Consider the following 18,164-nt stretch of genomic DNA (forward strand, 5'->3'; position numbering starts at 1 on the left):
ATTCCTGAAAGGTCTTCAATATCCCTACTTTGTATAACTGCGATATTTTAGTCACTCCTTTCTGTTTCCAAGTATTGAAAGTTCCTATTTTCTTAAGTTCAATTAAAAACGTGACGCAATTTAGCAAACATAACACGCATTGAGCCTTTTCCTTTGTGTTTCCTTTCTGAGTGCCCGGTGTTCCCAGCGGTGGTTGTATACCAAAAAGGGCAGAGCACAAAGAGGTTGAAAGCTATTTGGAGGCATATCCAGCAAAATGAATTTGCACATTCACATAGCAGCGCATTCGAATTTTACTCTATAGCAACAGAGGAATGTATGTAAATGAGTGAGAATTAGAATGCTACAAATCTAACACCATAGAATATTTCTGACCATCAATAAAATGTGCGGCTCATTCATGAGAAAAATATGTTTCAGACTGAACATCTGGTAAGAGACTAAACTATTCCAAGCTCTGCTTGTTATTTCCCACCTTCATGACCCAGGCCCCTTAGGAGAGCCACATAATCCAGTCCTAGTATTGCAGTCATCTCCAAATCTTCTTCCACAACCTGTAGCCCCTGTGTAGAGTCAAGAAACAGGAGATTCCGTCCACCATAAGGCTCTGAAGAGAAGAGATTAAGGCGATTTTTTTGTCTCCCGCTTCTTCCAAATAAATTCTGAGCAGAAAAAAATGAAATTTTTTTAACAAGAGTAAAATATGTTCAAGCTTGAAAATAAAGGAATAATGAAGATACTGTGAAGGACAATATAGCTATATATATATATATATATATATACACATTTTGTAGTTGGCTTTTGGGTGCTGCCGCTGCCATCTTGTTTAAGGGAAACCGGCAGTGAAGCATTGCTGTTTCACAGCCAATTCCCTACTGCGCATGCATGAAATACACTGTGCTTTATGAATGGCCCAGCAGTGGGGGAAGGAGGAGGGGGGGGGGATTTCTGGCTGAGTTTGCTGCGGTGAAGTCAGCCGAAAGTGGGAGCGGGTACCTGTCAAGTAAGCAAAGATTCCCCTTTTGGGTGGAGCTCCACTTTAAGAAAATCGAATCCCTCTTTAACCTTTTAGGTTTTGAGATGTGTTGGATAGAGGTTATATAGAATCAGAGAATTTATGCAGAGTGAGTGAGAAGAGTGCAACATGGGTGCTGCGGTACAGCAGAGGCTAAGGAGGAGGGGAGAGGGAAACTGAGAGGGTTAGGGTAAATGGAGGTTTTCTAACAGCATCAGGACCAGTAGCCAGTGTATTTCTTTACAGAAGTCTTTTACAGGAATGTTAGTGTAATTTTTTTACAGGAACTTCTGGAAAAAATAGAGAAAGGGAAAGCCCATGACAAATAGTTTTTTTTTTTTTTAAATCTGTATTTTATTAGGGGAGACTTCTCTTCACTTCCTGTCTTTTAGACACAAGACCTCTTAAGGAAAATCCAGTTGGAAGATTTACCGTCACCTCCTGTTTCAAAGATGGCTGTATAATTTTGGATTTCCCATCACTTTCTGTCACAGTGACCATGAGAGAGAGAGTAAGTATCACCAATGAGGACACAGGAAGCCATAAAATCTCAACACTTCCCTTCTATACAAAACTAAAGAATGTGTTTTTTTTTCAGTTTCAGTTCTGACTGCCATGTATTTTAAAACATTACCTGAATCAGAGTAAGAAATTTTTTTGTGATTCTCTGCATGTGCCATCTTGTCACAATTCCTTTACTGGGTCCCTGCCCCAAATTACATGTTCTGTAGGACTTCAGACTAGCAGTGGATCCATCACGGCATAAAAGTTCAAACTGATCCAGCTCTGAATCTAAATAAAAGTAAAAAAAAAAAATAAAAACATAGTCTGAAAACATTTTTACATTAATATTTTAAATATAACTGACCATACAAACAGGGGTCTGATTGTTTAGATACCATAGTTTTGTGCCTGAAGAAGAAAACTAAGGGGTGTACTGTGGGTGTGCAAATAATTGCATAGCATTTTGTCCATTGAAACTGCATGTAAATTTGACCAGGGCAAGATCAAATGTTCTCAGTCTATGTTCGCACAGAATGAATTTACATGTAGTTTCGATGAATGAACAAATCTTAAAAGAAACACTACATTTCTAAGTGTTTTTCAAAGCATGCACCACAGAATAATAAAATATATACATTTCAACCACTATCCAAAACATGAGACTAGTTAAAAAATAATTTTTCAGATCTTAAGAATTAAAAATAGTAAGTTCATTGGGCAAGAGTTTAAAATGAAAAAAAATATGAAACTTACCATGTACATCCATTATAGCAAAGTGATCAGTGAACGCGACATCACCTGCTCCATTCTTCAAACACCTGCACATTGCAAACATAACAGCATATGTTGAACCTGTAAGACCTATCCTTTGTATTCAACATATTGTGCACTGAAACTCTGATAAGTGCCATATATGGTTTGCAGATTTTTATTGATTTTATCATCAAAAATGTTTTTTTGTCAATACTAAACTAATTTTATATAGCGATATATGTTCCAATAACTCAAAGTAATGTTCTTTATACCTTCACAGCAAAATGACTGGCTATGAAATGATATTAATCTAATCATAGAGGTCAGTAATAAACCCAAGTTTCTGCAGAATGTGTCCATTGTACCTCAAGGCACCATCAGAGTCAGAAAATGGTTCGCTGCTGCTGGTCTCACAGAAGTGGTTCTTTTCTCGTACGTAGGATTTGGGGCCTTGGCATAGTTCACACAGGTTTGGGGTGGAGACTCCAATTCCAGGAACGCAGCTTACATTGAAATATGTACTGACAACTAAGAAGAAACAAAACAGGGTCTGGATAAAAACTGCATATAATCCAAAAGCCAATCTTAAACTCCAAAACCATGAAAACAAAAAATCTACCCTGTCAGCTCTCTTCCCCTGCACTGCAAAGGTTAGTTGCTTGTTATGGCTAAGGGATTTCAGAATAGGCTGATCCACTTACCTTATACCCCAGTCTAGCCGGCCGACCTTCCTTCTCTGTTCTAAGCTCTGGTCTGTGGGCAGAGACTTGGTGTCATAACATACAATACGGGACATTAGCAACTGGAGCCAGTTTACAAAAATGACTATAGGGGAGGGGGGCGTAGTGGTTTCAACACTGGAGGGACTCTGTTGGAGCGAAAAATAAGGTATTTTCGGCTTAAAGTGGTTCTAAAAGCTCAAGGTTTTTTTTCTTTGCATGAAGGTAAAAAGCCTCTGTGCAGCAGCCCCCTTAGTACAGGAAATCACAACGTCACAAGAGGCAGGGTCTCTGGGTGATGTCACACCCCATGGCTATATAAGAAATGGCTGACAGCAGGAGTCAACACAACGAAGACAGACGGCGACAGAGGAAGACAGTGTTTGCTATTTTTAGCAGCGGGGGTGGCAGATGAAGAAGACGACATTACCTGAGCGAAGAGGGAGAAGAGACCACAGGAGGAAGAAGAAACAATGGGGGGAGAAGAGGATGAAGAAACACAGGAGCAAGAAGACACAGATTTCTAATACAGGACTTGTCAAAAACCGTCTAATTTTTTGTAACACTACACTTCTTTTTTTTTTAGTGAATGGGTAGGGGTACAATACCCCATACTCATTCACATGGAGGGGGGCAGGATCTGGGGGCCCCTTGTTAAAGGAAGCTTCCAGATTCCAATAAGCCCCCTGCCCGCAGACTCCCACAACCACCGCCCAGGGTTGTCGGGAAGAGGCCCTTGTCCCCATCAACAAAATCTGGAAGATCTGATTTTTCCTTACGCCATCCAAAAGTAAAAAAAAAAAGTACTGGATACACATTAATACTTTACTCACACTTTAGGAGCAGAAAAGTCTGCTATGTGACTATCAATGACTTCATTCACACTTGTACGACTCTAAGAGTTGCTGTGCCCTGCATTGGTCCTGAAGATGTCAGAGTACCTTAGACTGCTGAAGAATAGGGGAGAAGAGGCTGCAGGAACCAGTGTAGCAGCATGGAGGAATTTGTGGGACCAGAGGCAGTTAACTCTTGCAGTGCAAACTCAGCCCCACTGCAAGGGAGAACTCTGGCTTTCCCAGAGTTCCACTTTAAAGTGGAAGATAAGCCCTCTGACATTAGTTGAATTAGAGGACATTGGTTTTGTATTTCAGTGTCTATATTTGGTCTACCCACCAATGTTTTGCCATTAGTTAGAGGTGGCTTTCTTGATGACTTATTTGGACCCCCCAAGCAGGGCCGGGACAAGGGGTGGGCAGAAGGGCCAGCTGCCCTGGGCACTGTGGTATCATGTGAAGTGGGGGGGGGCACCACAATTGGGGGATAGGGGATTTGTGTTGAGAAGGAGAATTTGGGAGGCGGCAAGAATTGTTCTAGGAGGTTTGCTAGAAGTGGAAATTTTGGGGGATTTGTGCTAGGAAAGGGGATTTGGGGGCTTTTGTGTTCCAAAAGTAAAACGGTAGATGGGAAAAATGTACTTTGTGGGCAGGGATTTGTGCTAGTAGGGATGATTGGAGGGTATTTTTTGCTTGGAGTGGACATTTGTGGGAGGGATTTGTGCTAGTAGGGATGATTGCAGGGTATTTTGCTTGGAGGGGAAACTTGTGAGAGGCATTTGTGCTAGGATGGGGGATTGGAGAATTTTTGCTAGAAGGGGGGGGGGGGTTTGGAGTGGGGGGGGGAGGATTTTTACTTGGAGGGGAAATTTGAGGGGTAGAGAATTTGTGCTAGGAGGGGGAATCTTTTTTTTTTGAGGGGGGAGATGTGCTGGGGGCATATGGGGAAAGAGTGGGTCTGAGGTGATGGGAGATTGGGGGCAAAGATTTGTGCTGGAGAAGGGGATTTCAGCAGAGGGCAGATTTGTACTGGGAGGAGGGGGAATTCATGCTTAGGGCGTGAGCTTGCAGATTATTGCTTATTTTTTTTTGGGGGGGGGTGGATTTTTACTGACACATAATGCTCATACAATTTGGCATGTTCTCCCTGGGCTCTAGATTACCTTGTTCCAGCACTGCCCCCAGGAACCACTTACTCTCATTTCTCTTTCTCCAATTTTATATCTTCTGTACCTTATACCCATGTGATAGTCACTTCCTCTTCCTATTCATATCTCAATTTTGCATTACATAATGTCCAAGTATATTCAGTTGGACATTTTACTGGACATGTGGTGGTTATGCTTACCTTTGACTGTCCTTTTATCTTTCTGATCACCCATATTTGTACTATTTGAGGATATAAGCCCTTTATGCTGACAATCATTGCCTACATTATAAATTGTGCTGCTTTCTATCTGTTTTATTGTGCATTGTTTTCACCTGGTCATTGTTATGTTCCAGTATTCTATTGACTCTATTGATTCTTTTTGACTTTGTGATGAAGCCTCTTTTATTGTATACTTTTGTTATGTATCAATCATAAAATAAAAAAATATTTGCCTCTAAAGTTAAAGATAAGGCTAATACTATTTTTTTTTTTTTTCAATGTTCCCATCTCCCCCTCCTCCTACCTATCCTGCATATCCTGTATATTAAAAACTAAGTTAAATTTTCTGAACATGTTACATGCTACACCCATATTTAGGGTGCATCCTCCCCCTCACCCCCCCCTCCTCCATGACAGAGATCCTCCATCTGCACCCACTGTCACAATTTAACCACTTTACCACCGGAGGATTTTGCGGTCTTACGTCTGGGCCACTTTTTGCGATTCGGCACTGTCCGACTTTAACTGACAATTGTGCGGTCATGCAACGCTGTACCCAAACGGAATTTATGTCCTTTTTTTCCCACAAACAGAGCTTTCTTTTGGTGGTATTTGATCACCTCTGTGATTTTTATTTTTTGCGATATTAATAAAAAAAAGCGACAATTTTGAAAAAATAACAATATTTTTCTACTTTGACAGTTAAAAAAAATATCCAATATATTCAATTTTTGTCATATATTTAGGCCAGAATGTATTTAGCTACATGTCTTTGACAAAAAACGTTCTCAATGAGCGTATTTTTAACCGCTTTAAGACTGGAAGATTTTCCCCTATTCCTGACCAGGCCATATTTTGCGATTCAGCACTATGTTAATTTAATGGACAATTGTGCTGTTGTGCGATGCTGTACCCAAATTAAATTGACGTCCTTTTTTCCCCACAAACAGAGCTTTCTTTTGGTTGTATTTGATCACCTGTGCGATTTTTACTTTTTGCGCTATAAACAAAAAAAGAGCAACAATTTTGAAAAAATAACAATATTTTTCAAATTTTTTTATATGAAATTCCCCCCGAAAAAAATGTAAAAATCAATTTTTTTTAAATTTTAGGCCAATTTGTTTTCTGCTACATATTTTTGGTAAAAAAAAATCGCAATAAGCGTATTTTGATTGGTTTGCGCAAAAGTTATCACAGCTACTAACTACGGGAAATTTATGTAATTTTTATGTTTTTTTTTTTTAACTAGTAATGGCGGCAATCTGCGATTTTTTTTTGCGGGACTGCGACATTGCGGCGGGCAGATCGGACCCTTGACTGACATTTTTGACACTTTTGGGGGTACCAGTGACATTACTACAGTAATCAGTGCTATACATATGCACTGTTACTGTAAAAATGACACTGGCAGGGAAGGGGTTAACTTTTATTGGTGATCAAGGGGTTAATGTATGCCTGGTGCTTACTAACGTGTGTGGGAGGAGGGGACTATGTGACAAGGGCACAGATCGCAGGTTCAGCTATGCTGAATCCTTCAATCTGTCCCTGCCTGTCACTTAGGAGATCCGCCCGCTTTGTTAACACAAGCGGGCGGATCTCCACACTCGATCCCCGACGATCGGGAAAGAGCAGCGGGGATCACAGCGTGCTCCTCCCCTGGCCCGACTCCCGCTGTGACTGAATACAGCGGGAGCAAGCCTGCCGAGAGAGGGGAATGTCTGGTGACCTAGGTCTACCTCGCCAGACAATAACGAGCCACTGTGCCGCAGTAGCAGCACAGTGAGCAGCGTTAAAGTGGTTAACAACAGCATGGTCGTGCGGGGCCTGTGAATGTTCTGTAAATGAATAAACTACAAGTACCACCTACCATTGTGACAAACAGATTGTAGTTCTTAACCGCTTGCCGACCGCCGCACGACTATTTACGTCGGCAGTCAGCCCCTCACAGGCAAAGCGATGTAGGGCTACGTCGCTAGCCTGTAAGGCTCGAGGGAGTGAGCGCGCGCCGCCGGAGGCGTGCTCCCGCTCCCTCGTGGTCACAGACCCCCCCGGGCACTCGCGATCTTCCGTTACACCGGAAGAAAGGCAGGTGGCTAATGTAAACAAAGCCGCCTGTCATTCTTCCCTGTGTAAGAATGGAGATCACACGGTTCTACTATGTAGGACCGTTGATCTCTGTTCTTACACTAGTAGCCGCAGCCAATCACAGTTAGAAACACGCCCCTAGGGAAACACTTAACCCCTCCCTCTCCAATAAAGTTAACTCCTTCACTGCCAGTGTCATTTTTACAGTAACAGTGCATGTGTATAGCACTGATTACTGTAGTAATGTCACTGGTAACCCCAAAAGTGTCAAAAATGTCAGTCAAGGGTCCGATCTGTCCGCCACAATGTCGCAGTCCCGCAAAAAAAAATTGCAGATCGCCGCCATTACGCTTTAAAAAAAAAAAACAACAAAAATGACAAAAATCTTTCCCTTTGTTAGTAAACGCAATAACTTTTGCGCAAACCAATCAAAATACGCTTTTTGCGGTTTTTTTTTACCAAACATATGATAAAAAAAAAATTGGCCCAAAATGTTAAAAAATTTTGATTTTTTAAATTTTTTTGGGGGGGAATTTCATATAAAAAAATTTGAAAAATATTGTTATTTTTGCAAAATTGATGCTCTTTTTTTGTTTATAGCGCATGATCAAAAAAAAAAAAAAAAAAATCGCACAGGTGATCAAATACCACCAAAAGAAAGCTCTGTTTGTGGGAAAAAAAGGATGTCAAATTCGTTTAGGTACAGCGTCGCTTCCGGGGCTTAAGTGGTTAATGAACTGCGAGGACGCTGATGAGTGCTCTCGTAGTTCATTGACTCTTCCTGAAGTAACTGTCTGCCCACATGGGAGGTTCAAGCAGACAGCTATACCAAAAGTCTGCTGATCTGCTGATTGCAGATGCAATGCTCTGCAGGCTCCTTAGGCCTATTTCACACGGGCTTTTCGATCAGGTCCGCCTGTCAGTTTTTTCAGGCGGACCTGATAGGATGCTCCATGTATCCCTATGGAGCTGCAGATGTCAGCGGTGACATGTCCGCTGACACCAGCTGCTATCTGATCCGATCCTGTCCGTGAAATCCAGATGGATGGAACCCCTATTTTCCATCCGTCTGGAGGATTAGATCGGATAGGATCAGATGAAAACTGACAGGCGGTCTGTTTTCATCCGATCTCCCATAGAGGAGAGCGGGGATCTGACAGGTTTGTCGCTACAAAGTAAGCTGAGATGGACCTGTCATCAGCCTGCTCAGCGGGGATCGGCAGATCAATCCCTGCTGAGCAAAACGGAGTCCGCCGGGCGGAAAGGACCCTTAGAAAAAAAAAAATCCCATTTCTTTTACCTGCAAAAAAACATGCATTTATTATTATTTTTTTTTTATAAAAAGTGAATTTATCGTTTAATCCAGGCCGGTTTGGTCACCTGATCCAGCAGCTTCAGTTCCCCTCTATCAGTGAGCGTCTGCTGAGGAGGAGAGGAGGGGGCACCAACAATGAATGGGCCATGGGATCCTATTGCAAGCATCAAGGCTCTTGGAATTCACAGCTGCTGTTGATCGCTTCTTTCACATCACATGACCGGATTAAAAAAAGGTAAGTATACAGATCTTTTTTTTACACAGGGTATGCAGGATCGGTAGGAGAAGGGAGGTGGGAACGTTTTTAAGAATAGTGTAGCCTTTACTACTAGGTTTAACCCCTTTTTGCCAAAGGTACGCATTTATGTGGCCTCACTGAATTGGGCTTTTTTCCGTGGGGCCATATATAATAATACCTTTGAGCTGGGAATTGCTTACGATCAGGACCCGGGACTCCCAGTTCCAGGTCCCCAGATTGCTGTGATAGCCTCTGATCAGTCACTGTACAGTCCGCCCCTGTGTTTACTTCCTCTTCTGAATAGAGGGGAAGATACATTGGATATAAAAGGATAAAAGATACAACAAAAGCATGTAAAAAAATAAATAAATAAATATTATATATATATATATATATATATATATATATATATATATATATATTATTATTATTATTATTATTAATAATAAAAAAAAGATCTAGGTCAGTGCCAAGCTTAGTGTTAGGGTCAAGACAATGGTCAAAGGTCAAGGTCGGGGTCAAAGGTCGGGGCCAGTATATTTTTGGTAGGATTTTTAAAGAAAGCATTTTTAAATTAGTGTCAGTGCCAGTTAGTGTTAGTGTCAGTGTGTTTTAAGTAGGATAAAAAAAAAAAAGCGAAATGTGCACCATTGTTTCTGGGCCGTACTACACATATGTGGCATCGCTGCGATTGTCAGGAGCAGGAGAATTTATTTTGGGTTATTCTTTTGGTGGTAAAATATGGTAATAGCCAGACATATACATTTGGGTTACTTTTCCTTTGATAATAAAAAAAAGAGGGATATCCGTTATCATTTACCGCCAAAAAAAAGCTAAATTTGTCCTAAAAAAAAACAAGATATAATTCACCTGGACACACAAATTAGTTGCGATGCTATGTACAGGTTTACTAATCCTCAATCACTGAGGGGTTAAATTGAATGCAAATTTACTCTAAATGTAACCTATACTCAGTAATTATAAACTGTAACACTGTCACCTCCCTTTACAGCAGCCATTTGGAAAACAGCAGCTAGTTTCATGAATATCTTTTTGCTACAAAATAACTTCCTTCACTGTGTGCACGGATCACAAACTGGACCTTGAACAATAATCTGGCAAGTTTTTTTATGGCTTTATGTCCTACTTACTACCAGTATATTTCTCACTGAACAAGATTAGTTGCTCCTTAGACCCTTGGAATTAGATTAAAATCAGAGCTCTGCTTCAGGTAAAAAACTTTTAGTATGCAAATAATTCATGAGTGGACTGAAAACTCCTTGTTGAAAAGAATCGAGTGTGCATAGCTTAGTTTATTTTCTAAAGCATGGGGCCTTCTCTAAGACAACTGTAAGGTAAACCTGTGTTTTGGCCATAAAGAGCAAAGCTAAAGCAAACATTTGTGTTGCCTGTGCTTAGTCAATGCAATGTGTAGCAACAGGTCATATTTACCTAGGTGGATGCAGCATCGGTCCGATGTTGCATCTGTCCCCTAGCGCCTCTAACACTGAGAACCAAGCGATCTAACACCACTGATCACTCGGTTCTCACAGCTAACTCTCTGCTCTGCCCTACCCCCCCTCGCCCGCACTTACTGAAGTGCTGGACTGTGAAGGGGGCAGAAGCGGCCGGGTCAGGTTCTCAGCTGATCTGTGACATCAGCCAACACCGGGCTTCGGCCTGCTGTCTGCTGAAAAAAGGTCACAGAAGTGTAGAAAGAACTGCACTCCTGTGATCCACAGGAGAAGTACAGCTAAACAAGCTTTGGCTGTACTTCTCCTTTAAAGTAGAAGTCCACCCTAACACTAAAATCCCTGCATCTATAAATCTCCACGTTCTAACACTAACCTATCTAGCTCTTTAACCACTTGCCGTCCGCCCACCGTCAATTGACGGCGGGACGGTGCGACCATTGTTCTGGGAAGACGTCATATGACGTGATCCCAGAACAGCAGGGCAGGCGCACGATCGTGTGCGCGCCACCCTGCACTGCCGGTGTCGGGGTGTCCCCGGGACACCCCCTGTCACCGGCAGGGGGAAAACAGCCAATGGGCATGGCTGTTTCCCACGTGATCGGCTGTGTTCCAATGACACAGCCGATCACAATAGCGGAGCCCGGAAGATGACCGCGCATGCACGATCGGGAGCGTGCAGCGCGGTCATGTCGGTGGCACTGTGTTCCGTAGGAACACAGCTGTCACCGGCGGTAGTAAGCAGTCACTGACAGTGACTGTTTACTATGTGATCGGCTGTGAATCCATTCACAGCCGATCACAAAATGTAAACAAAGAGCAGTAACTCACTGTTACTAGCTCTTCTCCCCTCACACAGTTTCCAGTGTGAGGAGAGCAGAGCCAGAAACAGTGAGTTACTGCTCTGTGTACCTGTCAAAAGTAAAATCACACTAATAAAGGTCCCCACACAGTCCTCAGCCCCCCCCCCATTGCACCTGTCACCCAACAGTCACCTCATCAGTGCCCAGAAATTGACACCCATAAGGCTACGTTCACATGTGAGCGTAGCGATCGCGGGCAGAATCACAGTGATTCTGCCCGCGATCCGGAAATCATTGCAAATTGCGGGACGCCAAACGCTGTGCGATTTCCACCTGCCAAATCGCGGTAACATCGCGCAAACAATGCATGACGCCCAAAAAAGGTACAAGAGCATAACCCCGGTATTTTTTGAAACGGCGGGCGGTCGGCTTTCAGATAAGGGTGGTCCCAGTGGCGGATTCGCCGCGGAATTACCCTTACGGTGCAGGGGATGAGGTGCCCCCCCCTCCTGCCTCGTCCCAGGCGTTTTCCCAGCTTACCGGACCCGCCGGCAGCGGGGAAAACTATCCGGTCCCTCAGAGACAGGAAGTCGAGTGAGGGCAAGATGGCCCTTAGTCGACTCTATGGTCTTGGAAGACCGGAGCTACGTCAAAAGACGTTGCCTAGCAACCGGTTTAAAGGGACGCTTTTTTTTTTTTTTTTTTTCCTTTTTCAACAATTTTTTTTTTTCTTTTTTAGTTGTGAGGTGTGAGGTCTTTTTGACCCCAGATCTCACAATAAAGAGGACCTGTCATGCCTATTTCTATTACAAGGGATGTTTACATTCCTTGTAATAGGAATAAAAATGATCAAAACATTTTTTTTTTTAACTGTGTAAAAATAAAAAAATAATAAATAAATAAATAGGAAAAAAAAAATTAAAGCGCCCTGTCCCCGTTAGCTCGCGCGCAGAAGCAAACGTATACGCAAGTCCCGCCCACATATGTAAACGGTGTTCAAACCATACATGTGAGGTATCGTTAGAGCGAGAGCAATAATTTGAGCCCTAGACCTCCTCTGTAACTCTAAGCTGGTAACCTGCAGAAATTTTTAAAATGTTGCCTATGGGGATTTTTAAGTACCAATGTTTGGCGCCATTCTGTGAGCATGTGCAATTTTGAAGCATGACATTTTGGGTATCTAATTACTCGGCGTAACATTATCTTTCACATTATGGAAAAAAATATGGTGTGATAAAAAATATTGCAACGATCTCCATTTTATTCTCTAGGGTCTCTGCTAAAAAAAATATATAATGTTTGGGGGTTCTAAGTAGTTTTCTAGCAAAAAAAATGATTTTAGCTTGTAAACACCAAGTGTCAAAAATAGGCCCAGTCTTAAAGTGGATAAATGGACAACTTTGTGAAAAGTGCTACTTGGATGTTAGGCCTATGTATGTGGCCAGGCTGTGAAAAAGTGTTACACATGTGGTATCGCCATACTCAGGAGGAATAGCAGAATGTATTTTGGGGTGCAATTTTTGCTATGTACATGCTATGTGTTAGAAATATTGCATAAATGGACAGCTTTGTGTAAAAAAAATGTGTTTTCATTTTCTTTCCACATTTTCCAAAAACTTGTGGAAAAAAATTACATATTCAAACGACTCATTATGCCTCAAAAATTATACGTTGGGCTGTTTGCTTTCCAAAATGGGGTCATTTTATGGGGGTTTCCATTGTCCTGGTGCTCCAGGGCCTTCAAAAGTGCGATACGTTGTCAGGAAATTATATGTGTAATTTGTGCTCCTAGAATGCCGGACGGTGCTACTTGGATGTTAGGCCTCTGTATGTGGCCAGGCTGTGAAAAAGTCTCACACATGTGGTATCACCATACTCAGGAGGAGTAGTAGAATGTGTTTTGGGGTGTAGTTGCAAGTATACATATGCTGTGTGAGAGAAATAACCTGTTAATACGTCAATTTGTAAAAAAAAAAAAAAAATCTTCATTTTGCAATGAGTTGTGGGAAAAAATTACAACTTCAAAAAACTCCCCATGCCCCTTATTAAATACATTGGAATGTCTACTTTCCAAAAAGGGGTCATTTGGGGGGTATTTGTACTTTCCTGATTTTTTAGTGTCTCAAGAAATGAGATAGGCCTTCAGCACATCAGGTGTGGTCAAGTGTGATCAATTTTCAATGATTAGCACCATAACTTGTGGACTCTATAACTTTCACAAAGACCAAATAATATACACTTATTTGGGTTATTTTTACCAAAGATAAGTAGCAGTATAAATTTTGGCCAAAATTTGTGAAGAAAAATTACTCATTTGCTAAATTTTATGACAGAAACAAAGGAAAATGCGTTTTTTCACAATATTTTCAGTCTTTTTTTATTTATAGCACAAAAAATAAAAAACCCAGTAGTGATTAAATACCATCAAAAGAAAGCTCTATTTGTGTGAAAAAAAGGACACAAATTTTTTATGGGTACAGTGTTGCATGACTGAGTAATTGTCTGGGCAGGAAGGGGGTGAAAGTGCACTGTAGGCAAGTGGTTAAAGAAGAAATCAGTGTATATACCTTTTTTGAAGCCGATCCGACCCATCCTACGCTGAGCTTCAGCCGCAGCTTCACTGTGGAGGCGGGTGCAGAGGACACAGCCGACAATGGAAGCCCCATAGTAACTCTACGGGTGACATCACTCCCCAGTCATTTCACAGCTGTTGTCAGCCGTGTCCTCTGCAGAGCTTCTGCAGCTGGAGACCAAATCGGCTTAAAAAAAATGATATATACTGATTTCTTCTTTACAGGGCTAGATAGGTTAGTGTTGGATTGTGGAGATCTATAGATGCAGGGATTTTAGTTTTAGGGCCAATTCACACCACATGCAGTTAAGTGTGTTTTTTTCTGCATCAAAAACGCATGGAAAGTAGGCTATTTGGTTTCCAATGGCACAGTTCACACCAGAGCTTGCAGTTCCAGTGCGTTCCAGAAAAAAAAGTAGATCATGCTGCATTTTTGCTGTACTGAACTGTACTGAACCCTGTAAAATGCATCAAAAATGCACTGGAATGCACCTGTCCTTTTTTAAGGTTAAGAAAAAAGAGGGGGGAAAAATGCACTGGACTGCATCAAAAACACACCAAAAACACATAAAAAAATGCACTGGAACGCAGCAAAAACGCACATGCAGAAAAGCATCTGGAACGCATACGGACTCACTGATACACGGGAACTTACCTAGGTGGATGCAGCATCGGTCCGATGGTGCATCTGTCCCCCGGCGCCTCTTCACCGAGAACCGAGCGACTGCTGACCGCCAATTGCTCAGCTCTGACAGCTCCCTGAGCAGAGAGCTGCTGACTGTCGGTCACTGGCTCTTTGCTCTGCCCCCTCCTTGCTCACTGGAGCCCTGACCTGTGGAGGGGTGGGGAGCTGCCAGCTCAGGCTCTCAGTGGCTTGCTCCTGTGATCATGATGACGCAGTGCCTGGACCGACATCTGTGAAGTCAGCAAAGAGCAGACTTCAACCCGCTCTCTACTGAAAGTAGGTCACAGGAGTGCAGAACGAACTGCACTCCTGTGATCCAAATGAGCTTTGGCTATACATCTCCTTTAAAGAGGTTGTAAACTGGTTTAAAAATTATTTTTTTTTTTACAACCTGCAAGAGAAAGACATAATGAGCTAGTATGCATCGCATACTAGCTCATTATGAAATACTTACCTTAGAACGAGCCCCCGCCATGCCGCTCTCTTACCTGTATGACGAGCGACATGTTCAGTCGCCCGTCTTCCGGGATCGCGGCATCCGGCCATCTGATTGGCCGGAGCCGCGGTGACGTCACTCCCGCGCACGCGCGCGGGAGCAGACGGTCACGGCACGGGGCTCTGAAGGAACGGCACGATCAGCCGTTCCTTCAGAGCGCATGCGCCAGTGAAGTCACTGGCTGCATTAAAGGTAAATATCTCCTAAACCGTACATGTTTAGGAGATATTTACAGTACCTATAGGTAAGCCTTATCATAGGCTTACCTATAGGTACAACTTCCTGAGGAGGGTTTACTTCCTCTTTAAGCGTTGAAACAGACATATTCCTTTAGTGAGAGCATAAATTTGCTTTACCTTATTGCCACAGGCATTACTTTTTTTTTAAATAATGCATTTCAAAATAAAGTGCAAACAAAGTAAAGTAGCTATATATATTATGTAAATATAATACATTTAGAAATTTACCCTGAGCTTACATCAAGCAGCAGTAACATGCTGCATAATGGTATACCGCCAAATGGTGAAATTCTTATTTACTCACTTTACATTCAAACAGTCAATTTAAGGCCCGTACACACGTACCGATCGTCGGCATACAAACGTCGGTGGACGAAGGATCTGCCGATTGTACGCGTGTTAGTATGGTGCCTCCGACAGATGTCTGCGCACAATCCGCGGACAAAAGTCTTTCTTGCAAACATGAAAATTTTTGTATGCCGACACCAGAACGGACGATTGTTCGCCTGTCAGTACACAATTCGGCCGACAGACCGCAGATTTGCAAGACTGGGCATGCTCAGAAAATAGAAAACACAGGGAAAGTTAACCATTACATGACATCACTTCTGCAGTCGGCGGACAAAATTCTTGTGCTGTCCTTGTGCTGTCTTTGCACTTTTCAGCAGACACCGACATCCCGGGGAGAAAAGAGGAACATTTGTATGCCGACCATCGGTACGTGTGTACGGGGCTTTAGTTCTAGTGCGTAAACAGTTACGCTGATTGGTACACCTTACAGATTATGTGTAAGTTAACCATTCTAAAATGCAGTAATACAAATACTAATATTGCTCTTGCCTTTAGCTAAGGGTTGATCTTCATCCCATAAAAGTAAGTTTTTGGAAAGCAGGAACCCAAGAGGAATATTCCATCCTGTTGTCCATCTGGCCCCATTGTGACAAGAACGAGTTCCTTTTAAGTAATTAATACTCAGAGTACCACGATGGGCGACTGCCACAGCAAACACACAGCTTCCTGCAGGAAAAACATAGTTACTACGTCTGTGGTTTCAAGCTGTGACATTTACACAATCCTAAAACCAATATATTACCTTCAGCATGTTGTTCCTTTGCTACAACTGCCAGGTTATAAAGTCTGACAGCAGTGTAGACATCTCCTGCATCAAGGGACACTGCATCGGCCTTATTGCCCTGTGAAAACACACAAGTTAAGCTTTAATTTTTTTTTAACACAAAACAGGTCAAATGTCAGGAAGTTGAGTTTCCAACAGGGCCGTTGATAGTGGGGGGGGTTACCACTGGTCCTCCTGTACGGAGCGTGGGCACACAGGGGGACCCGGGCAGCAGAGGGAATCAGATATGGGCAGGACAGGGGGAATCAGTGAGTGCAACGGGGTGCAATTACAGTAACAATGCCTTGTGTGTATCTTTCTGCAGCAGCTGAAATCCAGTTTCTCCACCTCTCCCTCCTGCCAGCCTTTAGCTGCTGCAGGGAAAGAAACCTAGGGCATTTATCCTGTAATTGCCCCCTGCCGCACAGATCCCCGCAACCAGCTCATATCTAATTCCCCATGCTTTTTCCCCCTTTCACAGCGCTGCTGGCTTCCCTCTTCTGCCCAGTTGCGGTGAGGGATGTTCAGGATGGAGAGTGAGGAAAGGGGTTGGTAAATATGTAATTTACTGGCCCCTTCCTTTTCTGAATGAACACAGTGGGTGATTGGTACTGATCACTCACTGTTTATTCATAACTGAAGCACAGTAAACTGTAATTACTATGTTTCAGTTTATTAATGAACAGGAGCCTCTGTGTCCTGTTCAGTTATCTGCAGTACAGCTGAGGCCTCAGAGAAAGGAATTGAAGAATCTGTGTCTTCAGCTACTTTCTCTGTCTCAAAGGTGAGATGTCAGGGGGTCTGTTTAATTCCACTGGTATTTCACCCAGGCAACCCCCCCCCCCAACAGCATTGTAAAAAAAAAAATGTAAAAAAAAAAACAAAAACATAATTTATATAAATGTAAAAAATGAATAACAAATTGTAAAAAATCATTTAAAAAAAATAAAAAAATTGTTTAAAAAAATGTAAAGGCTCATTCACACAGGGGCTCTTTGCAGCTGCATCCCTTTGTTACTCTATGAGGATGAAGCAGCTCTGTATCAACACAGCTGTAGGTCCTGATTTGACAGGTGTACAGGTGTGGATGTGTGGCCCCACTTACACACTGTCTGTCTTCGATGGCCATACACCTGCATCCACAGGCCTGTCTAATTAGGACCTGTGGCTGTGTTCGTACAGCTGCTGCATCCCCATAGCGGACCATAGCTGCACACAGCAATAGCCATATTAAAAAAAAAAAATGAAAAATGGAAGAGAATCTGCGCTCGGACAGCAAAATAACAGTGAGGATCAATGAAGATCAATAAAACAAATATGTGAAGGCAGCCAATAAAAAGATGGATTACAGATCAGATAAGTATATAAAAAGGTGTAGTAGCGCCAAACACTAGGTATTAAATCAACAAACTATCAATGTGGAGTGTCCACAGAAAGTCCCAATAGTCCAAAAGATGAAGAAATAGTGGAGACCAATTCCCAGTTTCCAACTGTGTAGATGAAAAGGAGCCAACACCCAAGCGTGGAGTAATACCAACTGCTTACCAGATGTTAATGGATATAAGCGATGAAATAAACTCAGATTGGGCCATCAATCAAAGACAGTGCCAACAGTGTAGTCTCATCAATTCCAATGCATCAACAAATCATGGATACAGGGCGATGAAGTAGGCTCAAATCATACCACCAGATAAAGCATGAGATCTCAGCAATTCCAATTCACCTCAATAAAGAAAGGCAGGACATAGTGCAGACTGTACGAACACTAGTTTATTATGCAAAAATATACTCACACAAAGGTGGATACATGTAGGCATTATAGGTTAAAAACCGCAGTATTGGTGGCGTGCTGCTCGTTTTCCGGATCACCTGACGCGTGTCGTCAAGGAAGTGACATCATCAGAGGCGGACCGGATCCAAACGGCAACACGCATAAAAAAGACTAAACCGGA

General features: G+C 42.5%; 1 protein-coding gene across 1 annotated transcript in view; it reads right to left on the bottom strand.

The window, feature by feature from the left end:
* LOC309566107 (serotransferrin-1-like) overlaps positions 1–18,164 on the bottom strand; it is a 104,294-nt gene that overhangs the window by 65,904 nt on the left and 20,226 nt on the right. Inside the window, exons 3-8 of the mRNA XM_082271159.1 lie at positions 16,192–16,291; positions 15,939–16,115; positions 2,638–2,800; positions 2,273–2,337; positions 1,650–1,807; positions 476–662 (exon numbers count right to left, since the gene is read on the bottom strand). Of these exons, the coding sequence (XP_082127285.1) occupies positions 476–662; positions 1,650–1,807; positions 2,273–2,337; positions 2,638–2,800; positions 15,939–16,115; positions 16,192–16,291 (850 nt within the window). The remainder of the gene's footprint in view (positions 1–475; positions 663–1,649; positions 1,808–2,272; positions 2,338–2,637; positions 2,801–15,938; positions 16,116–16,191; positions 16,292–18,164) is intronic.

Source organism: Pelophylax lessonae, assembly GCF_965119305.1.
Source record: "Pelophylax lessonae genome assembly, chromosome: 1".
Lineage (NCBI taxonomy): Eukaryota > Metazoa > Chordata > Amphibia > Anura > Ranidae > Pelophylax > Pelophylax lessonae.